This window comes from Myotis nattereri (assembly GCF_964212035.1).
Source record: "Myotis nattereri genome assembly, chromosome: 4".
NCBI lineage: Eukaryota > Metazoa > Chordata > Mammalia > Chiroptera > Vespertilionidae > Myotis > Myotis nattereri.
The window spans coordinates 71154058-71179645 of NC_138079.1; the positions used below are offsets into that span (position 1 = coordinate 71154058).

Genomic DNA, 25588 nt, shown 5'->3' on the forward strand with positions numbered 1-25588 from the left:
TTATCCTTCTCCCTTCCTCTCTTTCTCAAAATTAACTTTAAAAAGTGGGAAAATGTCCTCAAACAGAAATGTCTAGAACAGGGGTGGGCAAACTTTTTGACTCGAGGGCCACAATGGGTTCTTAAACTGGACCGGAGGGCCGGAACAAAAGCATGGATGGAGTGTTTGTGTGAACTAATATAAATTCAAAGTAAACATCATTACATAAAAGGGTACGGTCTTTTTTTTTTTTAGTTTTATTCATTTCAAACAGGCCGGATCCGGCCCGCGGGCCATAGTTTGCCCACGGCTGGTCTAGAAGGATATCCAAGGAACAGCCTAATGCAGTTATCTGTGGGAGAGACAGGTATAGAGCAGTGATGGCGAACCTTTTGAGCTCTGCGTGTCAGCATTTTGAAAAACCCTAACTTAACTCTGGTGCCGTGTCACATATAGAAATTTTTTGATATTAGCAACCATAGTAAAACAAAGACTTATATTTTTGATATTTATTTTATTATATTTAAATGCCATTTAACAAAGAAAAATCAACCAAAAAAATGAGTTCGCGTGTCACCTCTGACACGCGTGTCATAGGTTTGCCATCACTGGTATAGAGGATGTGTAAAAAGGTACTTTTTGAGTTTGCATTTCTTAAAAACTCAAAGTAATAGCCTCTGCTTTGCATACTCACAATTGTAAACCTACTTTTGTTCACCCTTATATACAATGGAATATTAGTTGGCCACAAAAGGAACAAAATCTTACCGTTTTCGACAACATGGATGAACCTAGAGGGTATTATGCTAGGCGAAATCAGACTGAAAATGACAAATACCATATAGTTTTACTTATCTGTGAAATCTAAAGAAAATAAATGAACTAACAAAACATACTCATAGAACAGAAAACAGTTGGCAGAGGGGAAGGGGGTTGAGGTGGTGGGCCAAAAAAAAAAAAAAGTAAGTAAATTCTCCAAAAAATAAATACTTTTATAATATAATATTGCCTTTATTATCTTTTTTTTAATTTTAAATATATTTTATTGATTTTTTACAGAGAAGAAGGGAGAGGGATAGAGAGTTAGAAACATCGATGAGAGAGAAACATCAATCAGCTACCTCCTGCACACACCCTACTGTGCCCGCAACCAAGGTACATGCCCTTGACCGGAATCGAACCTGGGACCCTTGAGTCTGCAGGCTGATGCTCTATCCACTGAGCCAAACCGCTTAGGGCCTTATTATCTTTTTATACACTTCTTGGATTACCTAGTACAAAGGATGTCTTACATACCAATACATATAAAAGTTATTCCAATTATGTAGAATTGGAAGCATAGTTTTACTTTGGAAATAAAAATAGTTTATAGATATGCTATTGGTAATAGATATAACTCATTTGGTGACAAACCCTTGAATTGAATAAATATATGAACGTGAATATGTGTAAAGATAGTTATAAAGCACTTTTCAAATATAAAGCATTTAATATTATTCCTCTTGGTAATGTAGCCACATTGAGCTACAGCAAAAAAGAAGGAACTACTATAATAAATTGAAGCAGTAAAGTGAAACCATTAAGTAATATTAATCTTCAGATATTACCTCTCTCAACATTTTAATAAAGTAATTTATGATTTACTTTACATGCAATACATATAGCATGTAATTAAAATATTTTATAAATAAAGTACCCTTAAAAATCTGTAAGAAGGATAAACACTCCAAAAAATGTGACTTAAACAAGCAAAACAGTAGGAAATATAAATGAAAATTGACAAATATATCACATTTTGGGATATTTTGATGGTTTCAATTGAAAAGACTGTCCTTAACTATCATCATCTTATCATTTTTACTACCTATTTTAAAGCTATTTGTTTGAGTGAGGTGGTTGATTTATCATTTCCTCTATAGCTTCCCAAACAAATAAGATTTTTTTTTAGTGGAAATGATTACCTTCTTTTCAGGATAAAAGAAACTTGCTTACAGCATTAGAGGAGCAGAGTAGCATTGTAGTAGGTCAGAGTTCTGGTCTGGATATTGCTATTTCATGCAGCCTTGGAGCCTAGGGCAAGTTGCCTAACCTTTCCTGAACTTTCCTCACCCGTGACAGGGGGAACAGCTCTTCATGCTAACCTCCTAAAAAGCTGTGTGGAGAGCAAATGCAGCAGTGTACATAATGGTTCTTCGAAAATGCCAAGTAGACACATACCAGTATAAGGTGATAATGGTATTTAAAAAAAATCATTATTATTATTATAATTTTAGCCATAAATTTAAGTGGTAACAGTGTCACACAGTATGGATAGATTTCTCTTGTGTACAGTTGCAAAAAAATCTTAATATTGTTTCTATCCAAGCTCTTCAGCATGTAACCAGCTTTTCTAGTTAGGGTTGTGTAATTTAGCTCTGGTGACAGTGGGATGACTGAATGAGGTCAGTGCTAATTTAATGCTCTCAAATGTAAAGACTTACCTTGAATAAATCTGTTCTGATACTGTTTCACTGCACATTACTGGTCTCAATGCTTACCTGTGTGGTTGCACTTTGACCAATTTCCACTTGGGGGTGGTGTTTCATTGCACAATTGAACAATTCTTTAAATATCGCATTTGCCAATTTGCTTTTGAACTTTCCCTTGCTTAGTTAAAAAAGGCTCTTAAAAGACTGTTAGCTTCATGTCTTAAACTCTTGATATTTTTTGCTAGTTGTTTTCGGTCATTTGCATGGAAATGAACAGTTAATAGGAATTTAGTCTTGAATCTTACTACTGCTTTCTTTAAATCTCTTGAGGGATAATGTAAGCCTCTTTTGATTATTTTGTGTTCGTGGTTTTATTATTTTTTACATACAGTATGAATGGTAAGTCTATATTGTTAGAAAAAATGTGTCCGAGTCCACATTTTGAAAAACATATTCCCTTAAAAAAAGTTAATTAAAAAAACATTTATTTAGCTAATTTTAAGTGTGGATAGGCATTTGCTTTTTCGCTGTATTATCTTTACCACCCCACACCACTTGCCACTCTCATTCCAATCTACAAAAAGCAAACAAAACAAAACCATTCTTCAGAAGAAAAAGTATTTTTTTTTCAGATGTGGTAATCATCAACTAGTATTAAAATACTTTAAAATTTAGTATATGCCATCATGCCATTTATTATTTAACCATTTGTACACCTTAAGTGTCTATAGATGCAAGCAGTGAACTTTTAAAAATTAAATTCAAAATATCGTGGCGGTTAACTGGTTAATATTTTTTATTATATTCCTAAGAAATCTTACAGATCATTTTGCAATGCACATTAATTTTTTGTCCCAAGTATTTTTCTTAAATTCTGTTTTTTTTAAAATATTTGGCATTGATCTATGTATCTTTTCATTAGTTTTTGCATGTTATTTCATAAATTTTACCTTAAATTATTGTGTAAATTTACTTTATCTGGCCTTATTATTTAGTTATGTTGGCCTTTATTTACTTTATGCTAAAATTTATTGTGCACTATGGTATTCATAGATTATAAATGCTTTAAGATGTACCATTCTTATTCATCTTTTGTTCTTCTGTAGATTTCCTTGCAAATAGTAAATGCTCAATTAACATTTATATCTATGTAATTGGATATAGGCAGATGGTATCTGGTAGTGTGGTCAGTTAAAGATATAAACACGGAGTCATAAATTAGTGACTAAACATGGTATAAATTAGTTCTGTATGTAATTTTGATTTTTTAAATAGTTTTATTTGCTTCATCATAGATTATGGCATAGTATATATATATGAAAACTTATTAAGTTGCTTCTCTAATAGTTTAATATCATGTTTGTTCTTTATCACCATTTCTGTAAACAAAGGCTTTCTTCACTTTGAGAAGATATTTCATAATGTATTTTTAACCTTTCTTTTTAAACTATGGTAAGAACACTTGATATGAGGTCTATCCTCTTAACAAATTTTTAACTGTACATTAGTTCCCTTTTTTCATGGTTTTACTTCCCACAGTTTCAGTTACATTTTGTCAAATACCTTCCGAAACTATTAAATGGAAAATCCCAGAAATAAACAAATGTCATTTTGTGTTTAATCTAAAAGTGATCTTTAGTTTTTTCCTAGTCTTTTTTTGTTAAAAGTGGGTTAAATCATGCTCTTTTTCTTTTTTAAAAAACAAAAGGATTATACAATTAAAATTTATGACAAACCTGTTTAAATATTTTTATTGCTTTTTCATGTCTGTATTTAAAAACAAAAAGAGAGGCATGTTTTGAATATACCTCATGGTGTGTTCAGTAAGATGGGGGTGAGATAGGATGTAATTGGGCAGATGACTAAAGATATATACTAATAATTTTATTTCAACTCAATACTTTGAAAGTTTAGAAATGATTGCATGTTTGTTTGTTTTTGCATTGCAGTGAATGATTTAGGAGGGGACTTCAAGGGAGTTGGTAAAGGCTCCTTAGCTGCCGATAAGGTTGTTGAAGAAATAAGAAAGAAAGGTGGAAAGGCAGTGGCCAACTATGGTATGGTATTTGAGAGAATTAGACTATTTTTAAATGTTTCCTACAGCTAATGCACACATTGATAATCATTGAGCAAATATCTCTGCATTCCAGTATAATTATGAAATTAGATTTTATCTAAGTCAGACAAAGTTATTTGTCTACGTATTTTTTATCATATGTGAGAATTTTTAACTCTTGATATAGATTATTTCATGTCTATCTTTTCTATTGCTTACTTAATTTTTTTTATTAATGAGCACATGATATAATCAATAAATTATTGTAGATGTGTATATGAATATGTTCTTGTTCTTAAAAGACCTGTTTTAGCTAAAAGGTTTTATGTATTTCTGTAGAATAACATTACATTTTTCTTTTGAAATTGTTTAAAAATTTAAAAAAAGTAATATCATGTAAGAAGTGAAATGCCCCCTTTCTGTACTCAACCTCTATATTCCATTATTTACAAGTAATCTTGCTATATGTAACTTCTTATCTTTAGAAATTCTTGTGTCAAAGTTAGGCATTAAAGTGAAGCCACAAGAAAAACAGCAAATACAATCTTTACATTTGATGTACTGAGTCTAATAGTATTTGTAAGGAACCTTCTTAAATAGATTTACTTTAAAAAGCTAGCACTTACTAATTTTTCTGCAAATTAAATTGTTTATATGGGCCAGGGATTAAATTAGATTACCAGTGACTTCATTTGGAAATTTTAGAGGAAAAGAAATAGGATATGATTTATTTTGAGAGTTTAAAGGAATAATGAAACAGACATTTTAGTATCTTGTTTCCACATTAAGGGTCTAGAAAACTGTCTTCACCTTTTTTTTTTAAAATTTGAATTTTGGTGTTTTATAAACCTATTTTATAAAGATAAAAATTCCAGACCCTCCCCCACTCCCGCCCTAGTTTTGATATGCAGTCTGTGTCAATCAGGATTCAGTCAGAAAAACCGAAGCCCCTCTAGGTTTTCCAGGTGTGAGGGTTTCAATACAGAGAATTAGAGGCTAACATAGCCATTGGAAGGGTTGAGGAAGTGCATGTCAGGGAAACTGTCTGTGACCATCTCAGCCTGCAGCAGGTAGTAGATGTGTTGTTGGTTTTACATCTCCTCACGTGATTGCCTGCATCTGTAGGCTTCTACTTTTCCGTGCTTTAGATGACTATCTCTTTTTGACATAGCTAACTCAGGACTATATGTGACCTAAGAAAGGGATTGTGTTTCCTGGATCCTCCCCTGTGATTGCAGAGGATATAGAAAGAGACAGTGGTGACAGTGAGTTGACAGCTGACACACAACTCTGAGGATATGAGCCCTTCCCCTCAGCTGATTAGCAGAAAACAATGAAACTACTATTTTTGCCAAGCTTTATTTCTTGTGTTTAGTATTAAAAAACAGGTTTATTTTCCACATGTAGTATATAGTGTTGAACATGCTTTTTCAATTTAAATGTGCACCTTCATTTCTCCCTCCCTCTTTCTTTTCTCTCTCTAAAACAGTGGTTCTCAACCTTCTGGCACTTTAAATACAGTTCCTCATGTTGTGACTCAACCATAAAATTATTTTCGTTGCTACTTCATAACTGTAATTTTGCTACTGTTATGAATCATAATGTAAATATCTGATACGCAGGATGGTCTTAGGCGACCCCTGTGAAAGGGTCATTCGACCACCAAAGGAGTCGCGACCCACAGGTTGAGAACCGCTGCTCTAAAATAAATAAAAAATTTTAAAAAAGAAGTTAGAAATCATTTTGAGAGATACTACTGAAGTTTTGTACTAATTTCCCTTTCCTCAGATTCAGTGGAAGCAGGAGAGAAGCTTGTGAAGACAGCACTGGATGCTTTTGGAAGAATAGGTGATGTTTCTTTGCTTTTATGGTACTAACAAGGCATGGGGTTTAGCAGTTTTATAGGTAAGGGCAGTCCTGATGCCTGACTGCATTTGAACAAAATAGTAGAGTTAGCTATCCCTTCCTGCCTCAGGTCGTGGTGCTCTTTTCCTTCCTAATAAATGTCGTTTGTGGCATTTATTTTTTCCAGAATAGAGCACTTTCATTTGCATTAAAAACCTGTTCAGGCAGATACCCTTTCTTCTCAGCGATTTTCTTACTTGTGTCTGGGAACTTGTCTGCTGCCTGTTGGTCGGCAGAAGCTGCTTCCCATATTATCTTGACATTTTTAAGCCAAACCTCTTTCTAAAATTACCAGACCATCCTTTGCCATTAAATTCTTGAGCTTTAGGTCCGTTACCATCCATTTGCTTTAAGTTGTCATATAATGAGTTTGCTTTTTCTCAAGTCACATTAGTGTCTGTAGCCGTGCCTTTCTCACAGCAATCCTGCACTCCCATAAAAGCTGCATTTCAATACGAGATAAAAAGATATTCACGAAAAGCACAAAATTTTCATGACTGTGGGTGTAGCTGCAGTGATGGCTTCATGAATTTCTTTTTTTGTTTATAATGGTCTTTATGCTGGATTGATTTATCTGGCAATGCAGGCAGCCCCAGTTAGAGCTCTCAATCTATGGTACATGTTAAGTAATTCAACTTTTTAAAATTTAAGACAAGGAATCCTTTTTTCAAACCCATTGGAGAAATGGACAGGTTGGGACGGCAACAAAGCTTCGTGTTTTTTAAAGCCTAGGCCAGTTATTGTATATGAGAGTATGCACTGCTACATCCAACAGCTGAACAGACCATAACTTTTCAAAGTTTAAAAACAGATCCAGAGACAGAGAAGCATCGATCAGACTGTCCAACCCCAGAGGGAAGGTAGTGGAGGGTGGAGGTAACGGGGAAAGATCAACCAAAGGACTTATATGCATGCATATAACCCTAACTAATGGACACAGACAACAGGGGGGTGAGGGCATGAGTTGGGGAGGTCGGGGGTGGGGGGGTTATGGTCGGATAAGGACACATATGTAATACCTTAATCAATAAAGAAATTTAAAAAAATAGAATAAGCTTCCCTGTAAAAGCAGCACTGTTGTGACATTTTAACTTTATTCCTCTCCTTCTTCCTCACCCTTTCCTTCAACAGAATCCACACCAACCTCCTCATAATTTCTCTCAAAGGCAGCCATGTCCTCATGGGCCTCAGAAAGCTCTCCTTCCTCCATGCCCTCACCCACGCACGTACCAGTGAACAAAGGCACGCTTGGCACGCATCAGGTCTAACTTGTCCAGGCGACCCAGGCCTCAGCAGTAGCTATGGTATTGCTCAGCGTGAACACAGCTCGCTGTACGTTGGCCAGGTTTCCACCTGATACCACAGTGGGAGGCTGGTAATTAATGCCAACTTTGAAGCCAGTGGGGTGCCAGTCCACACACTGGGTGATCAACTTTGTCTTGATGGTGGCAGTGGCAGCACTGACATCTCTGGGAACCATGTCACCTCTGTACAACAGGCAGCAAGCCATGTATTTATCGTGGTGAGAGTCACATTTCACCACCTGGTTGGCTGGCTCAAAGCACACATTGGTGATCTCTGTTACAGACAGCCGCTCTTGGTGGGCTTTCTCAGCAGAGATTTTGGGCATACGTGGCCAGAGGGAAGTGGATGCAGGGATAGTGCATTGGGTTGGTCTGGAGTTCTGCCAGATCAACATTCAGGGGTCCATCAAATCATCGGAAAGCATGCCTGACCGGCATGGCTCAGTGGTTGAGCATCCACCTATCAACCAGGAGGTCATGGTTCGATTCTCAGTCAGGGCACGTGCCTGGGTTGTGGATTTGATCCCCAGCAGGGGGATGTGTGTGCAGGAAGCAGCCAATCAATGATTCGCTCTCATCATTGATGTTTCTCTCTCTCTCTCCCTCTCACTTCCTCTCTGAAATCAATAAAAATATATATTTTAAAAAATCTGAGGGATTTAGTGATGGAAGACACAATTTGACCTATCACCCTATTCTGGTCAGTATAGGTTGGGTGCTCAATATCAAGTTTTCTACAAGAGATGTAGATGTTCTCATTGTCCACCATGAAGGCATAGAGTCCTCTAGGGTGTGTGGGTGGTGAGGATGGAGGAGTAGGGCTAACTTCAGCTGTGGAAACCTGGGGGGCTGAGTAAATGGAGAACGCCCGCTTGTCACTTGGCATCTGGTCATGTTACAGTCCCAACCTGTTCTAGTAGAGCTACCAGCAGGCATTGCCGATCTGGACACCAGCCTGGCCAATGTGGATGGAGATGCACTCACATGTGGTTGCTGCTTTGTGGACAGGAAGAGGAGAGGTTGTTGCTTTTTATAGCAAGTCTCTTAAGCAGTTAATGTAAGAGAACTGGCTCAACTTTTTCTTATAATGTCATGACTTTTCGCTGCTTCTTGGGAGCATTTCCAGCACCACTAGTGAGTGGCACTTCATATTGCACTAAAAAATGAAAACATTACTTTTTGCTGCTATACACAATTTGCTGAAGAGAGGAACTTCTCATAAGGAGCGATTAGCATCACATGGCATTTGTTTTTGGTAATCCTCTCCCGAGGATATTTTCTCATTGATTTTTAGAGAGTGGAAGGGAGGGGGAGAGGCAGAGAGAGAGAGAAACATCGATGTGAGAGAGACACAGCTATTGGTTGTCTTCCACACACACCCTGATCAGGGCCAGGGGAATCGAGCCTGCGACCAAAGTATGTGTCCTTGACAGGAATCAAACCCAGGACCCTTCAGTCTGCTGACTGATGTTCTACCCACTGAGCCAAACTGCATAAGGTTCACATGGCATTTTTATTGGATACTTGCAACACTTGATCTCATTGCAAGGTGGCTAGAAAATTATCACACTAGCACAATATATAATACTGTTAACTTTATGCATTTATTTAATTGTGCATCCTTACAATTGTTTACTTTTTTCTACTGTGAATGGTACCACTTATGATCTGTGTTTGCACATTTTTATAAACTTTAACTTTTTGTAGTAGACTTGTATATATTTTATGATAATAAATGATAAAATAGACTACTGGTATCTACATATATTTTATGTATTCATGACATACATAATTTTTCTTAAGTTTTTAAAAAGTATTTCTAGAGTTTGTGTTTTATCTGCAAGTTTTTCACATTGTTGCAAATCTCTAAAAATTTTTCTGATATATTTATGAAAATAAAAATACATATAAGTGGACCCATGCATTTCAAACCCCTGTTGTTCAATAGTCAACTGTATAATAAAAAATCTTCATTTTTAAAGAAGCATTTCCAATATGTCATTTAGTTAGCCGTTATCTAGATAATCTTCCTGGTTTAGTTCCACACATCTATAGTAATAAAAGTGTAATATGCTAATTAGACCGGACAGCCGAATGACCTTCCAGATGTCCTTCCAGACGACCTTCCAGATGAAGCCGCGGCTGTGAGGGCTGAGTCCCTTGCACGAATTTTGTGCATCGGGCCTCTAGTCTGTGTATGTATATATATATATATATATATATATATATATGTATGCCTTTCCGGTCGCTGTGATCCTCATTGACCACCAGGAGGCAGATGCTCAATGCAGGAGCTGCACCCTGGTGGTCAGTGCACTCCCACAGCCAACCTCCCATGGCTGGCCAACCTCCCGTTTCCTCCCCATGGCCGGCCAGCCCCAATTGCCCCGATGGGGGGGTAGGGGGGCAGTGGCCAACCTCCCTCGGCCCCTCCCCCTGTCCCGGCCAGCCAACCTCCACGGCCCTCCCCCCGTCCAGTTGGCCCAGCCGGCCCAGCCCCAATGGGCCCTGATTGCTGGCCAGGCCGAGGGCCTCTAGTTTTTAATAAGTGGTTGATTATTGAATTCTAGAGAGAAACATTATTGCAAACTAGCCCAGTATGTTTACAATCTGGAAAACATTATTTTTTTTTGTAATTTGAATGTATTCCTTTGTTTATCCTGTCAAGCATATTTGTTTTTCTAGTCATGTTTGGTTGAGCTCCTAAGAGACATGTTCACATATAGTGACAGAGGAATCAAGACCACAAAGGTGGGAAGTCATAGGTGAAAATAGTTACATGATGGTGGTTCACCTTAAAATATATAATTTCTTTTCATAAGAGGAATACTAATACAATTATGTGTTAAGACATCGGTTTCTTTTTTTTTTAATTCTTTATTGTTTAAAGTATTGGTTTTCTTCCTGGGCTTTTGATTTTTGAGTGGCAAGGAAAAACCCTTTTCAGCTTTTAACTTTCTGAGTGAATTTTGTGGTTAAATGAGGAATGGCTTGTGGTTACCCCTGAATCCTAAGAACCTAAGAGTTGTGCAATAGCTAATTATATAAATAAGATGATATAATTTCAGCAGAATGAAGAGGTGGAAAAATTTAGATATGTAAGTTTGAGAGCAAAGCCCTGATTCAGTGTGATACTGGCTGTGGTTTTGTGAATAGATTTTTTTTTCTTTACATATAAAGTTTTGTTCTGATAGCACTCTTTACCAATTAATATGCTTGCTTATATATTTGTGACCTGGATCTTTTTATATTGCAGATGTTGTAGTTAATAATGCTGGGTGAGTATTTATTTATTTTTTCGTTTTTAGTAATGTGCATACAAAGTTTTTTTATTTTTAACTGTATACTCCTTCCCTACACTAACCAATATAATATCAATTTTTTAGAATTCTGAGGGATCGTTCCTTTAGTAGAATAAGTGATGAAGACTGGGGTAAGTTGTTTTTAATATATGTCTCTGGAATACTAGTATACCTGTCCATTTAGCCTTTCAATATTTGATAAATTTCTACATTTAAGAAAAAACTTGCTTTTATCTACTTCTGCTAATGTAAGTAATGCATAAGCTTTATAACTGAAAATGATGAACACTTGGAAATAGCTGATTTTTTTAAACATTTGAGAAATTTTAAAAAATTTAAATCAGTTGTCAGAAGTTATTCAAAAGGATTTTGTGCCTGTCGATTTGTTTTTCCCTTGAGAGGTTGTCAGCATTTCCTAGCAGTATTAACTCTTTCGAACAGCCTGCATCATGCTTCTCTGGCTGTGTGATTCTTATTTCAAGAGCAAGAACAGGATATGGAAGGTAGCCCGGGGCACTAAAAATGATGGAAATCTTAGTAATGGGTGGGAAAATCTAGATGTAATTTTGAAGCTTCTAATAAGTAGGAAAATTTTCCACTAGGAAAGATTGAGTTTAGATAATGAACAAATCACAGTTAGGAAAAAAATGTTTTTTCTGTTCACTCTTCTTTGCCCTTGCTTTCATTGGCTATCAGAACTAAAACAAGCAATGGTGGCTGAGACAGTGACAGGCATGGTAACTGAGGTGAATTCTCTCATCATTTATAGTGTGTGCTCCTGAGGAATATGGCCACAAGTTCTGTTGGAAGAAGCAAAATATATCTTTGTGACTTAGAGTGAAGCAAAGAAGGGCTTTTAGTTCCTCTTCCCTTGTAGGAATTGGAGTAAAAAAGAAGCTAAGATAAGATTTGTTGGCAAAGGGGGTTTATGTTGGCACTTTCTTTTCATCTCTTGTTGGACTGGGATGTTTCCTCTTCTGGTTTCATCCTCAGCTCACCATCCTAACTACTACCTCCCTACCCCCTTTAAATTTCTTTTTTTCACTCTTACATTATTCTTCTCACATATACATGAAAACATTTGATGAGACCCCCAGATTGAAACAAAAATAAGTAAGAATGGTTAAAAACCTAATAATTAAAATATCAAATTATATATAAATAAATTGAGTTAAAAATTAAATCTACAGGTTTTTGTCTATCTGAACCATTCCCCAGGTTGTCTATTCATTAGATTAGCATTCTTTCTCACTTTCTCCGCCCTCCCTCTTTTCTCTCATTTTCTACCCCCCAACCCCCCAATTCTCTCTAACTCATTTATAAACCCTGGGAAAAATAGGGATATATACTGAGCATTTTGTAAACATTTCTTGATGATGAACTGTGTGGTTTGTGATTATGCTTTAACTAATGTTTGTGTAGAGTCCCAACTATATATGTAAAGTTAGTGATTTTTTTATATAAAGTAGGCATAAATTAAAGATGGCATTGTACCATGCTTACCTGTCATGGGAACTACCATGATCACCAAGGTGTTTTTCCCAGGCGGAGCCTTATCCATTGCATTCTGCGTATGCTGACCCCTGCGATTTCCCCAAATGTGGGAAATTTGACTGCATAATTTGTGGTAGTGGAGGACTGTGTTCTCGCTCACACCTATGAAAAAAAGATGTCATTGTATTTAGATAAGTACAGGGTTTCAGTAATTTTATCATAAGTGATAGGCAAAACAGGTATGATTGGTTTTTCCTAACTGGAACAAAGGCAAAAATATTTACTCAGTTGATTTTGAATGCTAGGTTTAAAATGAGTTTATAAGTAAATCATTGCTTATGTTGGCTCTGAGACGTCTATTGGAATTTTTGACAAAATATATACAAAAAATAATTTCTTGTTTTAGATTTAATCCATAAAGTTCATTTGCGGGGCTCATTCCAAGTGACCCGGGCAGCATGGGATCACATGAAGAAACAGAAATTTGGAAGGTAGAGTTGCATATGCTTTCCAGGGGGATTAGAAATGTGTGTGGGTTCTTGTGTAGAGGGAATGATAATTGCTTTGATATTGAGGAAAACATCATCATATATGTGTGGGCTTTTTAGGTGTAGTTTTGGCACATACCCTCTCATTAAATTGGTCATTTAGTTATAGATTAGCTGAGCTGGACAGCTTTATGTATTTTTTTTCACCTACTTTTCATTATTAATGATTTTTCCGCTGTGCTGATATTTTAGCCATGTAAACATTGAGGACATACCTGTACTTCATTCTCTAACCAAAATATCATGTTGTGTATCCAGTGACTAACTCAGGAGAAATGAGTGGCTGTTTCCTGTTAGTTGGTACTTGTGAGACATGAGATAGTCTTTATAAACTGTTTAGGAACTCTACAACTCTCATAGTTACATCTCTGTGAGTACTCAGAACGTGGTAGAGCTAGTAAATTTGTCGGATTGGGTGAGATGATGAGATGGCATTGTTTTAATATGAGGCATTTAATGTTATCCAGAAAGAGAGAGGGTCAAAGTGGTGAGTACTGAAGAATTAGAACTGCTTTATCTAATATTTCTTACTAAAATTTTAACGTATGTATTGCCAGTTTATTTTACGTTTATAAATATTTATTGCTGTTTTCAATAGATAATGAATGAACATTCTTATAATTGAATTTATTTGGTTCTAAACAGGGATTCTTTTTAAAACAGTTAAATCTTATAGTTGAAGTTTGAGAGATTACTTTTATTATTATTATTATCATTATCATTTATTTTTAATTTTATTTATTGATTTTAGAGAGTGAAAGGGAAGGAAGGAGAGAGAGAAACAGTGAGAGAGAGAGAGAGAGAGAGAGAGAGAGAGAGAGAGAGACATTGTTTTGCTGTTTGACTTATTTATGCATTCATTGGTTGTTTCTTATATGTGCCCTGACTGGGGCAACCTTAGCATATTAGGATGGTGCTCTAACCAACTCAGCTACCTGTCCAGGGCCGAGATTAATTTTATTATTAATATTGTTTTAGGTATATGAATCATGATTATAAGAATCTAATGGCAATATACAGAGTTGTTTTTGACAGGTGTAATCGTACTGAAAAGAACAAAAGACATACAGTTGTAGCATTATAAAATCATAGCAAAGATGATATTGGGGGATTGATTTTCCTTTTAGGATAATTATGACTTCATCGGCTTCAGGAATATATGGCAACTTTGGCCAGGCAAATTATAGTGCTGCAAAGCTGGGTCTTCTGGGCCTTGCAAATACTCTTGCAATTGAAGGCCAGAAAAACAACATTCATTGTAATACTATTGCCCCTACTGCTGGATCACGGATGACCAAGACTGTCATGCCTGAAGGTAAGTAGCTTAGATTTTTCAGTGCTGTTACCCACAAATCTGTGTGAGGTGAGCTTTGCAAAAGTATTTCATTTTCTGAATAGTTAAAAAATTATTTTCCTACAGTTTATAATAGCATTATGTATAATGTGTGTTCATTACAAAAATTTTAGAAAAGCACAAGAGAAGGATTAAAAAATGAGCCATAATTCTACCACACTGAGATACACTTTCATTCTTTTTCTCTGTGTAGGTATATACAGTATACATAAATATATTTTTTATAGAACGTGGTAATAGCATTCTTACTGTTTTATAATAATAATTTTAAAAAATAACTAATAGCCGAAACCGGTTTGGCTCAGCGGATAGAGCGTCGGCCTGCGGACTGAAAGGTCCCAGGTTCGATTCCGGTCAAGGGCATGTACCTGGGTTGCGGGCACATCCCCAGTAGGAGATGTGCAGGAGGCAGCTGATCGATGTTTCTCTCTCATCGATGTTTCTAACTCTCTATCTCTCTCCCTTCCTCTCTGTAAAAAATCAATAAAATATATTTAAAAAAAAAATAACTAATAGACTATTGAACTATTGGTTGTTTAGTAGCATGTTGTTTAGTCTCCATGTGTTTGTATTTTTTCTAGATTTTTCTTGTAATTGATTTCTAGTTCCATGCTGTTGTCAGAAAAGGCACTTGATATGATTTCAGTATTCTTTAATTTATTAAGACTTGTTTTGTGGCCAAATGTGACATATCCTGGAGAATGTTCCATTTGTATTTGAAAAGACTGTATTCTGCAGTATTGGGGTGAAAGGTTCTGTAATATCTATTAAGGCCATCTGATATAATATGTTGTTTAAGGAAAGTGCTTCCTTATTGGTTTAGTGGTGATGAACTTCTTTAGTTTTAGCTTCTCTGGAAAACACTCCTCCAATTCTGATTGATAACCTTGCCCCACAGCATATTCTGGGATGTAAGTTTTTCCTTGTCATCATTTTAAATATCCCTTCTGGCCTATAAAGTTTCTACTGAAAAATCAGCTGATAGTCTTATGGGGTTTCCCTTGAATGTGACAAGTCAGTTTTCTCTTGCTACGTCTAAAATTCTCTCTCTGTCTTTTAACTTTTACCATCTTTATTATAAACTAGAGGCCCTTTACACGAAGATTCACACAATAGGACTTCCTTCCCCTAGCTGCCGGCACCGGTTTTCCTCTGGCACCCGGGACCCAGGCCTTTGGTCCAGCCACAGCAGAGAAGCCAAGCCTCAAGGTTAGGCTTCTCCTCTCCGGCCACTGTGAGGCTTGGCTGCTCCCCTCTGGCCAAGCCTCTTCAATCTTCAGTCTTAGCTCTGTGCCTGCATATGCAAATTAACCTGCCATCTTTGTTGGGTTAATTTGCATACTCGTCCTGATTGGCTGGTGGGCATAGCAGAGTGACAACCAATTTACATATTTCTCTTTTATTAGTGTAGACTAGAGGCCCGGTGCACAAAAATTTGTGCACTCGGGGGAAACGGGGGTCCCTCAGCCCAGCCTGTGCCCTCTCGCAGTCTGGGACCCCTCGGGAGATAACGACCTGCTGGCTTATGCCTGCTCCCGGGTGGCAGAGGGCAGGCCCAATCCCTAGGTGCAGCCCCTGGTCGGGCTCAGAGCAGGGCCGATTGGGGAGTTGGGGCGCTGCCCCCTGTCATGCACAGAGCAGGACAATCAGGAGGTTGTGATGCCACTCTCAGTCACGCTCAGGGTAGGACCGATTGGGGGGTTGGGGCACTGTCCCCTGTCACACTCAAGGCAGGGTCGATGGGGAGGTTGCGGCGCCACCCCCTGTCACGCACAGAGCAGGGCCAATTGGGATTGGGGTGCTGCCCCTGTCACGCACAGAGCAGGGCGGATCAGGGGGTTGGGGCACCGCCCACTATCACCCACAGAGCAGGGCCGATCAGGGGGTTGGGGCGCCGCCACTGTCACACTCAGGGCAGGGCCGATGGGGAGGTTATGGCTCTACCCCGTCACACACAGAGCAGGGCCCGTGGAGGGGGGTGTTGGGTCGCCGCACCCTGTCACACACAGAGCAGGGCTGATCAGGGGGTTGGGGCGCCGCACCCTGTCATACATAGAGCCGCAGGGCAATTGGGGTTGGGGAGCTCCCCCCTATCAGGCAAAGAGCAGGGCTGATCAGGGGATGGGGCACCTTCCCCTGTCACGAACAGAGCAGGGCGGATAGGGAGGTTGTGGCCCCGCCCCCTGTCACACACAGAGCCTCAGGGTGATCAGGGGGTTTGGGCGCTGCCCCCTGTCACGCTGATCCCGGTGCCGGGAGTCCTCGTGGCTCCGCTGATCCTGGTGCTGGGAGGCATATTACCCTTTTACTATATAGGATAGAGGCCTGGTGCATAGGTGGGTGCCGGCTGGTTTGCCCTGAAGGGTGTCCTGGATCAGGGTGGGGGTCCCCACTGGGGTGCCTGGTCAGCCTGGATGAGGGGATGATGGCTGTTTGCAGCTGGTCACACATCCTTCATGGTGGGGGGTCCCCACTGGGGTGCCTGGCCTGTCTGGGTGAGGGGATGATGGCTGTTTGCAGCTGGTCACACACCCTTCAGAGTGGGGGTCCCCACTGGGGTGCCTGGCCAGTCTGGGTGAGGGGCTGAGGGCTGTTTTCAGGCTGGGGGTGACTGAAGCTCCCAACCGCTCCTTTTTTTCTTTTTTCTTTTTTTATTCTGGGCCAGCTTTAGCTTTGAGGCTTGGCTCCAGCTCTTAGGCCTCTGCTGCTGAAAGTAGGGTTCTGGCCTTTGCTTACAATGTTGTGATCCTGCTGGCTGAAGCCCGGCGGACTAAAGCAGGTTTCTGGGGTTTTGTTTAGCTTCTATATTTGTTATATAGTTGCTTAGAGTTGCAGCTCAGAGGCCTGCAGTGGCAGGCGGGGAACGTTGGAGTCCTCCGTCACTGAAGCAAGCAAGCCTCATGTTAGTTTCAAGCTGCCTGGCTCCTGGCCACCATCTTGGCTGGAGTTAATTTGCATATTGCCCTGATTAGCCAATGGGAAGGGTAGCGGTCGTACGGTAATTACCATGTTTCTCTTTTATTAGATAGGATGTCTTGGAATAGAATTCTTTTGGTTCATGTTGTTTAGGACTTGCTGAACCCGGATATCTGTTTTCTTCTCCAGATTAGGGAAGTTTTTAACGACTATTTCTTCAAATGAGTTTTCTACCCCTTTCTTTCTCTTGCCCACTTCTGGGATCCCTATAATGTGAGTGTTAGTATGCTTGATGTTGTTCTAGAGGTCCCTTAAACTATATTATTTTTTTTTCTTTTTGATGTTCTGATGGAATGATTTCCACTATTATGTCTTTCAGATTGCTGATCTGTTCTTCCATACCAACCACTCTGTTGTTAATTCCCTCTAGTTTACTTTTTATTTCAGTTACATTCTTCTGCTCTGATTGCTTTTTTCTTGTGTGTGTGTTTTTTTTCCTTTGTTGAAGTTCTCCCTGTGTTCTTTCATTCTTCTCCTGTGTTCAGTGAGTATCTTTATGACTATTACTTTGAACTTTTTATCAGGTAAATTACTTATGTTTGTTTAATTAGTGTTTCTGTTTTATTTTGTTCTTTTGCTTGGAATGTATTTCTATATCTCCCCATTTTGTTTGACTTTCTGTATTTGTTTCTATGAATTAGGCAACACAGCCACTTCTTCTAGTCTTAAAGGAGCAGCCTTGCATAGGAGTGTATTGATTGTGTGTGCCAGGTGGTTTTGGCAGACTGGCTAGAACTGGAACAGGCGTAGTTCTGATGCATCCCAGGACATGCTCTGTCAAGGCCATTTTGGTGGAATGGCTGGAGCTGGAGCAGGTGTGGGTTGGAGTGTCCTGGGGCACTGCCATGCTGGGGCTGCCTTGGTGGGATGGCTGGAGCTACAGTGGGTGTGGGCCTGGAGGTCCTGGGGGGCACTGTGTTTTGGTTGTCTTGGCAGAATGGCTGGAGCTAGGGTATGTACTGCTGGTGCTGCCTTGGTGGGACAGCTAGATATGGAGGAGGCATGGGCTGGGGATGACATAGGGTATGACTCACCAGTTCTACCCTGGCAGGGCAGTTGGATTGCATGCAGGTTTGGGGGTCCCAGGACACTCTTCACTGGAGCCACCTTTGGGGAATGGTTGGTGCTGGCGTGAGCCAGGGACTCAGGGACATGGAATGGCCATGGCAGGCCAGCTAGAGTGCCTGCACTGTGCTCTCACCCCTGCTATTAAGGTGGAGGGGGTAACATAAAAATGATGCTCTTTGCTACCTCTGATCCTGGAGAGAGTTCCAGCAGTTCTTCACCCGTGTGGCAGGCACACTAGGGTTTGTAAATGGATTTCCTCACATATAGTCTAGGTGCCCTTTAGACTGCTGTTTTCTCGCTGCGCCCCAGGGCAGGTGGTCTGCATGCGGGCCGCTCAGTGATATTCATACTGCAGGCCACTGTGTTGGGGATGGGTCCCCTCATTACCATGTCTCTGTATCGCCTACCCTTCTCTGTCTGGTCCCTATGCCATTTGTTGTGCAGAAGCTGTTCAGTCAGCCCCAAGTGTCTCTTCAGGAGAAATTTCTCTGTATGTAGGGTATATTGGGTGTGTTAGTGGGAGGAAGTGAGTTAAAGGTCTTTCTGTGTCATTACCTTGCAACCCTATTTTGGTTTTTATTACCTTTTTTAATAGCTTAGAAAAAGCTGAAAATTAATTTTGCACAGATATTTCTTCTCTCCCTCTGAAATATCCACTTACAGGCTATTATAAGAATTATTTGTTAAAAAACCAGATGTTATAAGTAATGTATGCAGACATTTGCAGTTTCTTTTTTCTATTTGAAATATATTTGATAAATGGAAAGAAATGTATGTAACTTACATGTTTCTTACATGAAATAAAACATAATCCTAGAACAGTGATGGCGAACCTATGACACGTGTGTCAGAGGTGACACACAAACTCATTTTTTTTGGTTGATTTTTCTTTGTTAAATGGCATTTAAATATATAAAATAAATATCAAAAATATAAATCTTTGTTTTACTATGGTTGCAAATATCAAAAAATTTCTATATGTGACACGGCACCAGAGTTAAGTTAGGGTTTTTCAAAATGCTGACACGCCGAGCTCAAAAGGTTCGCCAGCACTGTCCTAGAATGAATAGCCATGAACTAACTTCCCAAGTTATATTAGTTATTTACTATTCTGTGATAAATTATTCCAACATTTAGTAGACTAAAACAATAAGCCTTTATTATCTCACACAGTTTCTGGGATCAGGAGTTTTCAGTGGCTTAGCTGGGAAGTTTTGGGGTTTAATGAAGATGTTTTCTGTAATGATATTTAATGAAGATATTTTCTGGGACTCTGGTCCTTTGAAATCTTGTCTGGGTCAGAGCATCCACTTCCAAGCTCAGACATGCACATGACAGCAGGAGGCCTCAGTTTCTCATAATGTGGTTTTCTCCATAGGACTACTCTTGGTAGGGCAGCTGACGTCCCCCAGAGCTAATAATTTGAAAAAGAGAAACAGCCATCAGACAGAAGTTGCAGTATCTTTTAATTTCAGAAGTGTCCTATTCTAGTGGTCACAGAGAGCAGTCCTGGTACATTGTTGGAAGGGACTACAAAAAGGGGTGAATAAGAGGAGATGGGGAATCACTGGGGCCATTTTGAAGACTAGCTGTCATGCAACCTCTAAATCGGGGCATTACCAGTAACTTAAATCTATGTTTGTTATTCTTTCATCCCAACCCTCTTGCTTCCCCAAGATGTAATAACTTAAAGAAAATGATTGGTTTTCATTTCTGTACCATTTTTCTTTAAAAAATATTAAGCCATTTAAATATTAATTAAATTTAAAAAATAATAAATATGTGACTAAAAACTATTTGGTTTGCTTGTTTTGATATTCATAAAATTGTAATATACTGTATTTTTGGGGGGGATTGCACAATGTTATATTTCTAACATTAATTTATATTATTTATAGCTGTAGTTCACTCATTTATATAATAGTTCTGTAATAGTCCATTATGTGAATTTATCTAATTCTTACTAGTGGACATCTGGGTTTGTTTCCAGTTTCCATTCTTGTTCATGTGTCCAGAGTCACACAGCAAGGATATTTCTAGGTTGTGTACTTAGAAGTAAAATGGCTGAGTTATGGAATATACTAATGTTAAACTTCACATAGTGCTAAATAATTTTCAAATGGGTTAAGCCAATATAGCATTCATCAGTGGTTACAGAGTTCTCACTGACCTATGGTTGGATTGGGGTTTTCCAGGATCACCCCAGGCTCCATAATTCTCTAGAAGAATTCACAGAACTCAGCAAAGCTGTTATGCTCATGGTTGTGGTTTTTTATAGTGAAATATACAAGTTAAAATCAGCTAGGGGGAAAGGCATACAGAGTGAAATTCATGAGAAACCAGGATGGATGCTGTAAAATGTTGCCAGCCAGGGAAGCCCTCCTGAGCCTTGGTGTCCAGGCTTTTTATTGGAAAGTCAGTCATGTAAGCAAGCAGCTCCTGTGTGATTTAACTCAGCCACTCTGACTCCATCCCCTCAGAGCAAAAAGACTTCTCCGTACGTCACATCCTTAGCGTAAACCATCTGATCAAACTGGTTCAGCATGGCCCAGGGACTCACTCCTACTAGGCCGCATATCCAAAGGCTCAGAGCTCACCCCTCAGGAGCTGGCCAAGCTCCAGTCCTGAAGACAGACCTTTCTTAGGATTGTGCAAAGTTTAAGCAACCCTGGCCTTCTGAGTTAACCCTTCCCTATGCCTGGTCCTTCCCCAAAACTTGGCATTGTTTGCATGTGTCAATCTAGTTAGTATAAAATTGTATCCTCATTGTGATATTCTCAGGAATTTCACTTACCTCCTTCATCCTGTTTTTTGTTCATAAAATCGGGCTTAATAAGATGCTAACTAACGTTGGAGTTTGGAATGTATTTTGAGTACTGGAAAGCAAGAATATTTACTTAAATTATTAGTAACAATATGTGAAATAAAATGCAAGTCAGAAGTATTCTTCTTATACGACCTGCTCTTTTCTCTCTTTTTTTTTTATCACCTAAGATAATAGATGGTGAGTTGGATTTCATTAATGTGTTAATTGTTGCATTCAATACTATAAAGTTAGTCAACGCAAACATCTGTATAGGTTAAGAATTTGTTTTGTCATGTCATTTAAGAAGTTGGATTCTCCCTTTGGTTTTCTCCTCATGCTTATTACAGAGTGGAGACAGTGTACCATTGGATTTTTTGCATACTTGAGAACTTTTAGAGGCTATGAAATGAAAAGTTTTTGGAGCTGCTCTTTAATTTATAGAGACTGTAAATGCCATCTTTGTTACTTTAGCATATTAATATAAAATTATATTTCGTAATTTCACAATTAAAATGTGCAATTATTTTATTCTTTAAAGATTATAAAGTATATTAGCAAATTGTATCTCATTTGAGCCTTGGAACAACTTGATAGAATAGGCAGGGAAAGCATTTTACTTACCATCTTACTGTGAAGACATGTCCAGGGGAGTTGAGTGATGTGTTCACAGTCCTAAATTGCCTGCTTGGCAGGGCTAGCAGTAAAATCCAGGTCTTCATACTCCTTGTGTGGTACCTTTCTGCTTGGTTACGTTGCTCACAGGAAGGATGCAATGGGAAAATATTTCTTACACTTTGTTACTGATCAGTAATGGTTGCAAGGTTCATTTCACACCATCATCTTATGCAGTTTCAAGGTTCATTTCACATCATTATCTTACACAGTTGCAAGGTTCATCTCACATCATCATCCCACTAACATTGCAATTTTCAAGGCTGTGTTTTTGTTTTGTTTTGTGTGTGTGTGTGTGTGTGTGTGTGTGTGTGTTTAGTTTTCTAGCTTCTGGTTAATGGCTGGGAGAGTGAAATAGCTTTGGGAACGAATGGTAGCTAAGTTCCTATGTCATACATAGCTCTGCTCACCAGTGTTTGCCTAGGCAGCTGTAACTGACTTCTCCTGAATAGTATGTTATCCATCTTGGAAAAGGCATGTCTGATGTATTTAATATTCGAACTTGAGAGAACTTTAGGAATATCTCTTTTGTGATAGAAAAAGTTCTTTGAAAAGCCTTGAGTGTTAGTCTAATTTTGTACATATAAATTTGTTCTTGTTATTTGAAATGTCTCTGAATTGCCTGTCATTTTATAAGAAATTTTCAGAAAGTAACATGATTGCTGAAGTGTGTACATATTCTTGTTTATAAACTTGTTTGGGGGCTATTTATTTCAGATATTCTGGAAGCACTGAAGCCAGATTACGTGGCACCTCTGGTCCTTTGGCTGTGCCATGAGAGTTGTGAGGAAAACGGTGGCTTGTTTGAGGTATTCTGTACCTTCCTGCTTTCTTTCAAAGCAATATTGTGTAATTAGATATGAAAATGATTTAAAAATTAGTATTTTCCAATTGCTCACATTTTTAAAACAGCATCATTTGATTTTTAAAAAATCTTATGGTTATATTATAATTAAGGAATGTTTTGAGAAAGTAACTGCAACTTCATAAATTCTCTTTTAACTTTCTTCTTCGTTTCTGATATTCTTACCAAATGAAAATGTGGCTGGTTTGGGGTGTATAATCAAATATAGAAAGTCTCATTGGGTTTGAGAAGCTCAGTGGTAAAGTGGAAGGATGAGCTTAGGGCTTAGAGTCAGCCAGGTCAGATTTTTAGTTCTGGTATTTTAGTACTGGTATTCTGGCAGTTGCTGGCTTGCTGGAATTTTGTACAAATTAACCTCCCTGAACTTTAGTTTTTTTGGTGGCAAACAGAAATCATACTTTTAAACTCTTAGTATAGAGCCTAGTACATAGTACTTAGCAGTCACCCCTCAATTTAAATATATCAGTATAGCAGGAATTTAGTCTGGGTGTGATAGATCAGTAAACACAGCTTATTATTTATCTTAACTTTTAAAATAAACTCTTCCCTTTTTCCTTGTTGCAAAGCTTTAAATGTTTATTGTAGAATTAAAAAACCAAAAAAACCCATATAATTACATCATCCATTGAGACCCATAGTCAAAGTCCATTTAGATCTCTTTATGCCACTTTATGCATTTTTTTCTCATTTGAGTTTGATCTCTTTTTACCTTTCTAGCATGAACTGTTGATATAGTTTATGACTCCCTTCCTCTAGTAATAATGAACCTGTTGTATGAGGAATAGAACGATATCCAAAAATATTTCTTAGTAGTAAAATAACCTGACTCAGTTTGAAGTGAATAGTATTTTAGCCTGATTCATTTGAACAAAAAGCAGATAAGTAAATAAAAAACAGTCTATCTATGTTTAAGTGGAGATATGTGCCTCTGTTTCTTAATCACAATCATTGGGTGTGAATTGTGGACAATTAGAGTGGGAAAGAACTTTACTACACTAAATTTACAGAGGAAGAAAATTTAATAATATCAAGCTCAAAATTTTACCAGCCTGTTTTTTTTGTTTTGTTTTGTTGTTGTTGTTGTTGGTGTGTGTGTGTGTGTGTGTGTGTGTGTGTGTGTTTAATCTTATTAGGGAATTTAAAAAAATCTCTTTACCTTTTACAATTATTTAATTTCTGGGAACAAAAATAATATGTACTTTTTGTAGACAACTTCAAATATACAGGAAAATATTTAGAAGAAAAAAATCACCCACATTACTACTATTTAGAGATAATTACTATTAATATTCTTATGTATTCTCTTCCAGTCTTTTATTAGATGTGCATTTTACACTAGTAGTCGTTTTTAGATATGCATTTTACACACAATAAACATACACAGGATCCTGGGTAGATGAAATTATGTGTGTTGTTTTCTTTTATGATATTGTGTACATTTTTAGTGAGGAAATTTGGTATGTATGATTGATAAAATAAAGTAAGGTATGTGTGTATGATATCCTGACTTAAACCTTGAAAGTAAAGTCCTAATAGATAACGGGGATGGCAGATACAGTTCCTTTGGCTCAGTTGAAGCTGTTGTTTCTAGCACCTGAGAGGAGCTTGTAGTTTGTTGCTTCACTCCCCAAATATGATAAAAAAATGTATCTCTTTTGACTTGTCAAAACCACTGCTGATTTATCTACTTTGACAGCATCAGGACTGATGGGTCTGTTATAAAAAGTGTGGGCCTGTTAATATAAAGGCAAAGGGTGATTAAAAAATCAGACCTTTGAAAAAGATGGAAAAAAAAAAGTCATACCTTTAAGCCGATAGCCACGAAGATGTGTACTGCCCACTGTCCACTGTCTTATTTCCATACCTGTGTGGAATTCTGGTGATGAATTCTGGCACACGGAGTGATATTTGAAGACACGGCAAACAGGTTTTCTTTACCTACAACATTTTCTTCTGACAATATCTTTGAATGTTCTCTAGAAAAAAATTTATCTTCTGTGTGGCAGTTAATATATTTGGTCATTTGCTTTACTTTTACATAAAGATGTTTTATTAAAATGACTACACTTAGTTCATTAACTCAGATCCTGGTTTTATTTTTCTTTGCTTTTAATATTTTTATCCACTAGGTTTTTCTAGAGGGACATGTATTTCAAGTCTGTGATGTGTTAGGCAATTTTATAATTTATATTTTTTAACCTTCATGATTACCTCACGAAGAGTGTATTATTATCCTTATTTTACCTAAGTGGAAACTTAGCTTTAGGAAAGTCAAATAATTTGACCAGGGTCACATAACTAGTCAGTAAGAAAAACTGGTGTTAAACCTTGGTTTCTGACATCAGAGTCTTTTTTCTACTACAGGATTTCTACTACATTGTGCTGCTTTATATTTCTACTGTGATAACATGAACAGTGCAGTCACGAGGGCCAGTGGATATTTGTATTGTTTTTATCCTTTGTCATCTAGTATTCTAATATTCTTAGTAAGATAGTTGCCTGTTTTTTACATTTTAAAAATTTTATTAGTGATTTCACATTAGATGGTTTAACTTTTTTTCCTCTTCTTGGTAGGTTGGAGCAGGATGGATTGGAAAATGTAAGTCTCTTTTGCTATACATTATTTCCATATCTTTAAACCTGCATATCTAATTAGAGCTGGATAAAGATCTTGTCAAATGCCTAACCATTGAGTCTAGTGCACACACACTCAATCTCAAACATTGTTATACCACCAGGTATTCTAAAACCTGGAAGTTGTCCTGCAGACTTGTAGCATTTTCAAGAATCT

At 37.9% G+C, this 25588-nt stretch overlaps 1 protein-coding gene and 1 pseudogene across 2 annotated transcripts in view; one reads left to right on the forward strand and one right to left on the reverse strand.

Annotated features, from left to right (window-relative positions):
• HSD17B4 (hydroxysteroid 17-beta dehydrogenase 4) overlaps positions 1 to 25588 on the forward strand; it is a 79139-nt gene that overhangs the window by 6164 nt on the left and 47387 nt on the right. Inside the window, exons 3-10 of the mRNA XM_081090420.1 lie at positions 4397 to 4504; positions 6292 to 6351; positions 10969 to 10990; positions 11099 to 11145; positions 12915 to 12999; positions 14184 to 14371; positions 22650 to 22741; positions 25372 to 25396. Coding sequence (XP_080946546.1) covers positions 4397 to 4504; positions 6292 to 6351; positions 10969 to 10990; positions 11099 to 11145; positions 12915 to 12999; positions 14184 to 14371; positions 22650 to 22741; positions 25372 to 25396 — 627 coding nt within the window. The remainder of the gene's footprint in view (positions 1 to 4396; positions 4505 to 6291; positions 6352 to 10968; positions 10991 to 11098; positions 11146 to 12914; positions 13000 to 14183; positions 14372 to 22649; positions 22742 to 25371; positions 25397 to 25588) is intronic.
• LOC308518683 (tubulin alpha-1A chain-like) lies at positions 7502 to 8481 on the reverse strand (annotated as a pseudogene). Its single transcript has 2 exons — positions 8359 to 8481; positions 7502 to 8120 (listed from the first exon to the last, which is right to left on the reverse strand). The product of its transcript is annotated as a tubulin alpha-1A chain-like (transcript).